At 36.6% G+C, this 10,968-nt stretch overlaps 1 protein-coding gene across 1 annotated transcript; it reads right to left on the bottom strand.

The window, feature by feature from the left end:
- Positions 1-224: 224 nt before the first annotated feature.
- Positions 225-3,422, bottom strand: LOC132303701 (uncharacterized protein ycf36). The gene is made up of 4 exons (XM_059801078.1): positions 2,858-3,422; positions 2,705-2,733; positions 1,595-1,651; positions 225-630 (listed from the first exon to the last, which is right to left on the bottom strand). Exons 1-4 carry the CDS (start codon positions 3,348-3,350, stop codon positions 412-414), a joined length of 798 nt encoding a protein of 265 aa, XP_059657061.1. The 5' UTR covers positions 3,351-3,422; the 3' UTR covers positions 225-411.
- Positions 3,423-10,968: the final 7,546 nt, after the last annotated feature.

Below are 10,968 nucleotides of genomic sequence, written 5' to 3'. Positions count from 1 at the left end.
TTGTGTCCTCGATAATTTGGGAGGAGTCTCAACCTTTCTCGTATCAAGTATGGGCATATGCATATAAAAGAATTTCAAAAAAACAAATAAGGAACATGGTTTAACAGGCTTACCAGGGTACAATGCTTGTGGAGATAACTGGCTGAAACATGAATTCTTATTCAAGTGAAATAACTTCCATGATGACAAAAGGAGCCTGTGACGTATTCCAATTACTGTATATCTTCTTGTGACTTTTGAATAGCTTTTTGTTATATATTTGACAAAAACCAGGAAAACATCAATTTACAGAGATTACATTGGGGGCCTTGTATAAAAATACATAATACTGTACAGAAATGGGATTATATGATATGCCTTACATATATACTGGACACTATAAAATAGAAACAACTTTCTTTTTGCCATTTACTAAGGAATACCGGGTTCACCACAAAAGGCATCCGGCTCAAACGATCTTGCAGATTCTTCATTGTAGACTCCAGGTACAGCTCTACCACCAGCTTCTCCGGATGTTAAGTAGGAGTCCTTTTGGTTGCCCTCCACACTAACGAGGATGAAGACACATGCGAATAATGATATTGCAAGTCCCACAAGCGTGTTCTTTAATCGGCTCAGCACAGGCTTGACCTGCAGGAAAGACGGAAGAAAATGCATTTGAGGGGTTGAGATAACTTCACCAAGAAATATTTCTCATATAGTATGAAATTATGTGTGGAATTGAGTTTTCTGGTGTTATTACACGTCTATGCACTTCAAATAAAATCTGACAAAGGGCTTTTCGGTACAAAAGGAAGCAACTTCAAGGAAAAGTGACTGCTAATTCTGATAATACAAACTTCTAAATACTTTTTGATGCCATGATCTATCATAGCAGTTTCAAATTACTCCTAAATGGCTCTAACAGATGAATTTAACCAGTAAAAAGTAATAACAGGAGATCATAATTTTCCGAACTTCAAAAGTTTCAAGGTAGGTCTTCTAAACTCTTCACTGCTTAATAGCTATGCTGCCTACATGAGAGAGTCGTAATCTTAAGCCTCTTATCTATACATTTACTTTATCCAAAGTTCCTGCTCATCATGTCAAGGACCATTATGTTTAAAAATAAAAAAATAAAAATAAAAATTGGGACTAAACAGTGTAATATTAATGTATGGATCAAATGCCTGTTAAATTGGGGACAAGTGGTATGCTATAGGGATTCGAGTACAAAATCAATCAAATTCTATACAAAAGATAGGATGTATTGTTTCAGTTCTAGTTGAAGAATTTTATGATAATCCTGAAAAAGCAATTTGAGAGAAGTTAAAACATATGATATTGGAAAACAATGTAAAAATTTGACCTTCATTTCTTTTTTTTCAGAGAGATCTCAGATGTAGGTTAGTGGAGATGATTCTATCATCGAAAGAGGTTTCTTCCTTGAAGTTGCTTCCAGCATCATTTTATAAACTCTTCTTCTGTTAGTTTGCATCATTATGTTCTGGATTAAATGATTGTCATGTGTCTCCCCTCATCAAAGCACACAGAACTATACAACAACAACAAAAAAAAAAAAAATCACTACTTTTGTACATTGTGGACTACTTACAGAAAATGAACCCAAAAGCCGGTCTCGTGCCAAAACTTCAGCAGTCTTCACCCATATCTGTAGACGAAATTCAGTTTAGATCCTAATACTGCAAAACTATATTTTAAGCAACGGTCATTACTTGCACAATTGCAAGTACATGGTAGGCACAAGCCGCACAACTTAAAATTGAATTCAGCAGCAAACTCTCTTTGGTCTAGAAGAAAAAGTAGGCACTGACGAGTACTAATTGAAATACACAATTGAAAAAATGTGTAAAGTTCGTATTATAGTTAGCCTTGGTCATGTCTGTTATATCCATGAGACAAAATTATTGTAGTTCTATAACAACCAAATAATATAAACCTCTTCCATTGGGCTTATGATACCTCATTTTATTTTTATGCATATTGATGCAGTAAATATCAATTCAAAGATGTCACTAGTTTCCACAATAGGTGTAATTATTAGCGAATAGCCGAATAGCAATACACATTGTTCTCCTCATGAGTCGTAACTGAAACTCATTCTTGAAGTTGGCATTTTGGAACTGATTTTCTATCCCAAATAGCCACCACATCCCCATATTTATCATTTTGCTCATATAAACCATTAATGACACGCATTATGCTTGTGTACCCATCACAAATCTCTCCCTCTTTTCTTTCATTGTTTTAATTTATGTATATACATTTCTTTTTACTGTCAATTACCTTACTTTTTTCCTTTTTCGAAGTAACTTTTTCAAGCCCAATGAAGTGGTAAATTTTAGTTTGATTTACTTTCAAATAATTGCTCTAGAAAATTCCATGGGTATCAATTTTCATAAAGACTAGCTAAAAACTCTAAAAAGGTTCGACTTTTTTCAAAAACTAGAAAAAAGGTATACATATGTGTGTGTGAATCAGGGGCGCCTTTGCAACTAAGTTCTCCTTATCATTGTAGTATACTAGTATATGTAGAAACATAAAATTGAGCTAATAAATACTTATAATAAAAGACATTATTATGTATAATTAACATAAATAATGGCTCTGCAAAGTGGAATGGTCTAAATAAATGGAACAACACCAAAGACTTAGTGAGCTATATTGAGTTAATAAATAAAAATAAATTGAAAAGTGGAAATACCTGACCATCATACCACCCAGTCTCTTCATCTGCAACCACACAGAGAACAGTATTCATCAATCACCCAAAACTCAAATTTTCAAAAGAACAAAAAAAAATTAACCAAATAAATCAAATCAACCCAAAAAGAAAAATAAAAAAACAAAAAATTACATTCAACAGTGGCACTTAGCAATCGATTGCCCACGTATGCCCAACCCAGATACATCCTCACAACAGCAAGAGTGACCGCCAAAATCCCACTCGAGACAGCACCCAAGACCCGCTCCGACAGATCCCATTCGACGCCGACGGAGCCGTACCACGAAACGGGCAGACCCACGAAGAGGGCAAAGGAAGCCCCTGTGACGAACAAGCGCGAACAGTACTCGACGAAGTCGCCAGAGGCCCAGGAGAAGGGGAAGGAGGTGGACAGTGACTGGTACTCGTTGATGGGTTGTTGATCTGGTGGAACAGGGCACTCTGTTTCCGGCGATGTGTTTCCGTTTCGAAATGACGATGATAAGGCAATGAATTTGCGGTGGCCGTGGTGGTGAGGTTGATTTCTAGGGTTTGTGATTGAGAGGAGTGAAAGAGGGGAAGTGGGTGTGAGAGGAGAGAAGAGAAGTGGTGGGAATGGGTTTTGGGAGAGGAGCAAAGCGGCCATAGTCGTTTTGATTTTGATTTTCCTATTTTTCTGTGGAGAGCTCACTGTTTATGTCTAATTAACAGATTTTTATTTGTACTTGCATTATGAGGTCGCTTGACGGCTTGAGTTTAAGTTTTTTATTATTGAATTTTTTAGTTTAGTGATTGTGAGCGATAATGACATTTTTTTTATTAGGATTAATTACAATCACACCCCCATGAGGTTTGGCATATTAACGGCCAGATGAAACTTAGCCTTTTTTTGAACACTCACACCCCTTGTCAAAAATTCCAACCAAACAAGCCCTTAAAAGATAGAAAAAGACGAAATTACCCTTAAATATTTAATTCATTTTAATAATAAAAATAAAAATATATATCTCAATTTGTAAAATGACAAATTTGTCCACACCTATATCTTGTCTAGCCCAACACCGGCTCTTCCCCTCTTTCCACATTCGCTGCCACCATCTCTCCTCAACAACGGCCGCCGCCGCCTCTACCCACTACCACCATGTATCACCACCCACTGCATCTCCCTTCAGCCAGGATAGCTGCCACCACCTCTCTACACCCACCGTCACAACCACCATCTCTCTCCACCCACCTGTGATTACACAATATCACCATCTTTCTTATCACCACCACCATGGTTGATATGTGCTCGCGGTGGCCCAGTAAGCTACTATGAGAGTGAGGAGAAGGTTAGTTGCAGATGGATGGTACGAGAAGAAAGTAGATCATGACGGTACGAGTTGAAATGGATTAGGGTTTGTGGAATTTTATGAAGGAATCCAAATTGATTTGTGGCTTGTGGATCGCGGCAGAGGTAGCGACGAAGGGTTGCTCATCTTCTTGTTGACCGACATTCATTTTGTAGGTATATTTGTGTATTTTAATTCTCTCTTTCAATTAGGTTTTTGTAGAGAAAGAAAAAAGGGTTTGATTTAGAAAGGAAACCCTTATTTGTGTTGTATATTTGAGCATTAATTATGTGATTGCAATTGGGTTTTTGAAGAGGAAAAAAAAAATGGATTTTGATTTAGAAAAGGAAAGTTGAAGAATTTGGTATATTTTTTGTATATATATAACTTTCCTTTTCTAAATAAATCGTTTAGCAACCCCATTGAATCAATATATATATATATATTGGAAGTTAATCAATATACATATATTCTTCAGTAATCATACAAACAGACACACACATCCTGAATTTGATGATTTATGTTCATCGGTGAAGTGATTGTGGTGATGGGTGGATGGAAGGTTAGAACTGTAATTTTAGTATTTAAATGGGTCAATTAATAGTCAAAGGGTAATAAAGTCAATTCATCATATGTCAGATGTGATAGGGGTGTCTTTGTTAACTTTATCAAATGTGAGGGGGTGTGATTATTCAAAAAAGGTTTAAGTTTTATCTGACTGTCAATAGAGTAAACCTCGGGGGTGTGAATGTAATTAACCCTTATTATTATTATTAAATAGTGTACTGGTATAACGACTAGAGTGGAATCCCTCTTTATAAACTAAAGCAAAATCGGAACTTTTCCAAGCTTCGTGGCATACACAGTACAAGTTTATTGACAATAGAGAGATGCATTTATAATGTGAATAAACGTGAATAAATTCGAGATATTTTGAGATGTACGTTAAGAAAATGTTGAGATAGTAGATCTGTTTCAATCGGTGAGGATATTTTGGAATGTATGTCAGAAAAATGTTGGGATGCTGATGAATTAATTTGAGATACTTTAGGATGTAAGTTAGGAAAATGTTGGAATATACGTTAGGAATATGTTGGGATAGTAGATTGATTCCAACCGATGAGGATATTTTGGAATGTACGTTAGGAAAATGTTGGGAAATCGATGAAAAGAAAGTTGAGAGGAAAATATTGGGATACTGATGAGGAGAAAGGTGGAATGTACATTAGGAAAATGTTGTGATGCAAGGTGTAGGTGCAAAAATTCATTCAACTTTAACAAGTCAACGAATTCTCTACAATTACTACACCCAAAATAATAATAGAGAAAAAACCAATGAACTAGAGATATTGGATAGAGATAAGGGAGTATTTTGATGATTTGACCGAACTTAGGATTACCTAGATTGCCTACGTATCCTGCCTCATAGGGCGTGGGAATCAGGTCGAAAAGTAGTTCTGCCGATGAGAATTGAATCTTTATTTGGGAATTTTGCCCTTTTTCTGTCTCCCCCTTATTGAGGGTCCTAAGCCCTTTTTATATAGGAAAAACCATAATCGATTCCTTTTAGGACTTGCATTTCTTATCCCTTAAGAATCTGAATTACATCATACTTTCCTTATAATAAGGATTTACATTATTTGGTTTCCATAGATTATAATTCTTCTTCTAATAGAACTGTTACTAAAATAGGTTTAGTAATATATTCGTAATTGGGCTTGGGGTCTTATCATCTCGGGCCTTCATAATGAGTTCAGCCCATTATGCTTAGTTAACCCGGCCCAAGCTTCTTGTTGAGGCCCAATTTGAAGGTTGAATAGTTTTAGTATTTGTGGTTGTGATACCCCTCGGATCCGAGACACGGGTTGATCAAGCCCAGGCCCAAACTCGAGGAATATCGAACAATTAATATTTTATAATGAACACAGAATATAAAATGAATTAAGAAATGAAATTAAAGCTGAAAGGAACTAAAAATGGAATCCGCAAAATAATATAATTATTGAAATCCATCAAACCCAAACTCCAAAACTCCATCAGTTTACAACTCGAGAATCCATCTCTAGTGGGCCCCTACTAAACATCGAGACTGAAATAAAACAACTATAATAAACATCCAGAATTAAACTATGGAGAGAATCCTACATCGTCGGAAGAGTGAAAAGAGACCTCTGCTCAACACGAACACGTCTAAGCCTGGAACTATAGTGTACCTGAAAAATAGAAGTGGGTCAGGCCCACGCGCAAGTTCTATACTACTATAATCCAAACAGAGGCCCGATACGCATGTGCATCCTAAACAATTCAACAATAGCTAATAGTCCGTAAATATATATATAGTCACATTAAAGGATTTTCACTGGACTACAGGCCAGTCTCAACCTGAATAGAGGTAACATGCTAAAACGCACACGAAGTGGGCATGTGTACCTAAACCTAAACAGGGTACACCTCTAACCATCGTATCCAGCTATGCATTCCAATGCATATATGCTCCATAACCGTCGATCCTGAGACTCAAGCTCATATCAAGGTACCATAACAATATATTTAAAGTCTATCCTGAATCCTAGTAGTGCCGCTCAACTAGTCGTTGCCATGACACTACAATTAATAGGACTTAACTTTTAGTTAATCCAATTCTTAATCCAGAGTAGGCAGGTTTTGGTATTTTGAAACCAAACCATCCCTAGTATACCACCGTCCTATATCGGTGTATACTATCCAATCATCCAGCAGTTGATAATATCAACAATTAAAGCAAACATCAGCTAAATCCATATTTCCATTACTGATACTGACAGGCATAGTGTAAACATCAATAAACAGAATCAACTATATACATAAACAGATTCAGTTTTATATCCAACACTGATATTAACAGGCATAATGTAAGCATCAAGAACCATAGTCACTGTATATACACAAACCTACTCAATTTAGGTTGTTTCATTCAATCAGATATAATGATAAGATTATTTTAAATTATCATTCAATACTCAGCAGTTGATATTACAGACATTTAAAATAACCATCAACAAAGTCCATTCCTCCAACAGTTGATACTAATAGTATTAATGCAACCATCAAGACAGAACTACAGTATGTATAGATACATGTTTAGTTTAGGTTGTTTTACAAAATCCCATTAGTGTAAAGTTTAAGAATTATTATTCTTCCACACTAACATATTCTAAACAAGTGTAATTCAGATACATGCTCATGATATAGAGTTATACATGTTCCAATTATATCGTTCATATCAAAAGATTTCAGAATTAAACATAGTGTACTCATAGAATTAAACACCATGGAACTACCTGTTTAAATCCCTACTGTCCAAGCTTTTCTCAGCAAGTAGACTTAGTTAACACCACATCTGAAGCTTTAATTTATCCTTATACATTACTTAAACCTTCCATATTCAATTCTGCACTCAATTGAAAACTCCAAAATCAACCATTGCATGCAAAACTGACTAGAAACGAATAAAATCACAAAAACTGAGCAAGGAGACGTCTCCAAAAGTTGGAGCCGCCTCCTTTAGACCTTAGAGCCGGCTCCCCCACTTGGGAGCCGCCTCTAATTCCAAGGGAGCCGGCTCTCTCCCTCTCTGTCGCGTCTCTTTGTTTTCCTTCTTCCTTATACGCCTTCTGCAACTTCTCTGTCCTACTGCGATGGTTCCCAGATGCTATAATCTAATCCCAGAGTATTCCAGTCCATGTTTAAGTCTTAACTATATTACATACATAGGTTTTAAATAGAGAACTATGCAAGCAAACAACACCTTTTAGCAGTTTAAGCAAGCATGCGACCATACAGTTTTTAATTCAAGTTCTAGCATAAACAGATAACGTTTTATTAATTCAATCAACCCTAGAATTATTCAAGGATGCAAAGAACATGAAACCTACGGGAGAGAGTAAGGATAGAACTTGCCTTATACCGACGTTCGTCTGAGTTTTCCGACTAAACTCTATGTTGGTTCACTGTTTTCCTTCCCAGCCATCTCCAATTCCCTCAGCCCTTACTATATCGTAATAGTTTTTCTAAAACCCTAGTCAGAATACTACTTGAATATTTATAGGCCACTAACCCTATGTTCAATTAAACTCTAAACATAATTCACTCGGCCCATAGAAAACTAGGTTATAAACTATGTCGGCTATGAATTGTATCATATATGTATGCAACTAACCCTACAGTCACGTTAAGGCAGAACAAATAATGAGATTGAATAAAATAAAATAATTTAATAATTAACAATTAACTTAAATAATTAATTCAAATAAAAAAAAATAAACAAATAATTTCAAACAAATAGTCAAATAATGAAATTAAAACAATTTATGCAAATAAGTCAAAGTTGAAGCAAACAATCAATTAAATAAACAAATAATCAAATAATAAATAAAAATGTAATTTAAACAATAAACTAAATACCAGGACTATCATTTTGAAATTAGGGGTATTACAGTGGTGGTCCCCTTATGATATGATGCGTCATGTCTTAATTGGAAAGGAAGATTTTTACCTCCACACTTTGTCCCCACTTCCCTTTAGTTTGACATGGTAACCATAACTAAAGGGAATTAATGAATTGTAATAGTAATTGTAGTAAACCAAAAGTTGAAAATTGGGATAGTATGCCTTGACGACAGTGACTTATATTTGTCTTTTTGGAAAGTACGAAGACCCAAAATCAAGGCTTCTGAGGAGGTTATAGTTAAGGTGCCCCCATGCTCAAAGGTGGCGTCTTATGTTGAGCCTTCTTCTGTTCAAGCTATTGGTGCTTTTATTTTCTTAGGTTGACGGCGATCACTCTTGGCAATTAGCTTAGGAGACTAGCCTTAATGAATAATGATGGTGACCAACCTTGGTGATTATCTTTAGTGATCATCCTGGAGATCAACATAGTGTTTTTCTTGAGCAATTAGCTACAACTCTCATGATTAGCATTTCAAGATAATTTATTTTTATCCTCAGCACTACTCTGTGCTTTAGAGGATTTTATATGAAAATTGTAACCATCGATTTCTTTGAGTTCGAGGTAGTTTTCATATCATTTTGTTCCGCGGCACTTTTGTGTCTTAGAGGAAACTTGAAATTCTCGGACTCTTGAGGTCCGAAGATGAATTTTATTCCTCGGTAGCTCTTTGTGCCTTAGAGAAATTTTTTGATACTTTCGGACTCTTGAGGTCTGAAAATGAATTTTATTCCTCCGCAACTCTTTGTGCCTTAGAGGAAATTTGAGGTCCTCGGACTCTTGAGGTTCGAAGACGAATTTTATTCATCGACAGCTCTTTGTGCCTTAGAGGAATTTTTTTATACCTTGACAGCTCTTTGTGCCTTAGAGGAATTTTTTTATACCTTCGGACTCTTGAGGTTCGAAGATAAATTTTATTCCTTGGCAGTTCTTTGTTCCTTAGAGGAAATTTGAAATTCTCGGACTCTTGAGGTCCGAAAATGAATTTTATTCCTCAGCAGCTCTTTGTGCCTTAGAGGAATTTTTTGATACCTTCGGACTCTTGAGGTCCGAAGATGAATTTTATTCCTCGGCAGTTCTTTGTGCCTTAAAGGAAATTTAAGGTCCTCGGACTCTTGAGGTGCGAAGACGAATTTTATTCCTCAGCAGCTCTTTGTGCCTTAGAGGAATTTTTTGATACCTTCGGACTCTTTAGGTCTAAAGATGAATTTTATTCATCGGCAGCTCTTTGTGCCTTAGAGGAAATTTGAGGTCCTCAGACTTTTGAGGTGCGAAGATGAATTTTATTCATCGGCAGCTCTTTGTGCCTTAGAGGAATTTTTTTTATACCTTTGGACTCTTGAGGTCCGAAGACGAATTTTATTCCTCGGCAGCTCCTTGTGCCTTAAAGCAATTTTTTGATACCTTCGGACACTTGAGATCCAAGGATTTAAAAATGAGAGGAGGCCATAAAAAAGAGTAACCATGACTGGGTAGTCGGCAAAGTGTGACATCCATAAATAATATTTGCTCCCACTTGGGTTTAGATCCATTAACGTAACTTCGGACTCTTGACGTCCGAAGTAGCTAGTTCCTTGGTAGTTGAGTATGCCATTGAGGAATACTTTAATGACTCTGGACACTTAGGATCTGAGGTATGTAATTCCTCGGCTATGAGCCTAAGAGGAATTGTTGATTTGTACTGGACACTTAGGGTCCGAAGCATGTAATTCCTCGGTTATGAGCCTGAGAGAAATTGTTGATTTGTACCAGACACTTGGGGTCCGAAGCATGTAATTCCTCGGCTATGAGCCTGAGAGAAATTGTTGATTTGTACCGGACACTTAGGGTCCGAAGCATGTAATTCCTTGACAATGAGCCTGAGAGGAATTGTTGATTTGTACCGGACACTTAGGGTCTGAAGCATGTAATTCTTCGATTATGAGCCTAAGAAGAATTGTTGATTTGTACCGAACACTTAGGGTTCGAAGCATGTAATTCCTCGGCTATGAGCCTGAGAAGAATTGTTGATTTGTACCGGACACTTAGGGTCCGAAGTATGTAATTCCTCGACTATGAGCCTGAGAGGAATTGTTGATTTGTACCGAACACTTAGGGTCTAACGCAGGTAATTCCTCGACAATAAGCCTAAGAAGAATTATGTTGTACCCCTCGAACTCTTGAAGTCTGAAGTCCGAGTTAAAGAAGATACCACGTATGTGGGGGATTATATTCTATTCTTATTTGCATTCAATGTGGGATAAAATAGAATAGAGTTAACGTATATTGGGCCAAGTATTTTGGGCTTTCTGTTTGTAAAAAATGGGGGACGGATTATTGCAAAGAGTGTCCTTTGGACACAGGGCTTGGAGATGGCTCGTGGGCTGCCTCTATTACTAATGGGTCCTCTTTGCAATATGCTTGTATGTTTTTGAGTGTTTCCTTATCTAAAGGAGTCGATAAAGTTA

Source organism: Cornus florida, unplaced genomic scaffold (genome assembly GCF_030987335.1).
Source record: "Cornus florida cultivar Cherokee Brave unplaced genomic scaffold, ASM3098733v1 CherokeeBrave_3.0.0_Hap2_Chr04, whole genome shotgun sequence".
In the NCBI taxonomy this organism is placed as follows: Eukaryota; Viridiplantae; Streptophyta; class Magnoliopsida; order Cornales; family Cornaceae; genus Cornus; species Cornus florida.
This window is presented reverse-complemented; position numbering and strand designations above follow the sequence as displayed.

Bases quoted from the DNA above. Each gene is read 5' to 3' on its own strand.
- LOC132303701 (XM_059801078.1), bottom strand. From the start codon at position 3,350: ATGGCCGCTTTGCTCCTCTCCCAAAACCCATTCCCACCACTTCTCTTC. The intron at 1,652-2,704 runs GTATTTCCACTT...TTTCGTCTACAG, and splicing joins CTGGGTGGTATGATGGTCAG to ATATGGGTGAAGACTGCTGA. The intron at 631-1,594 runs GTAAGTAGTCCA...TCTTTCCTGCAG, and splicing joins GGCTTTTGGGTTCATTTTCT to GTCAAGCCTGTGCTGAGCCG.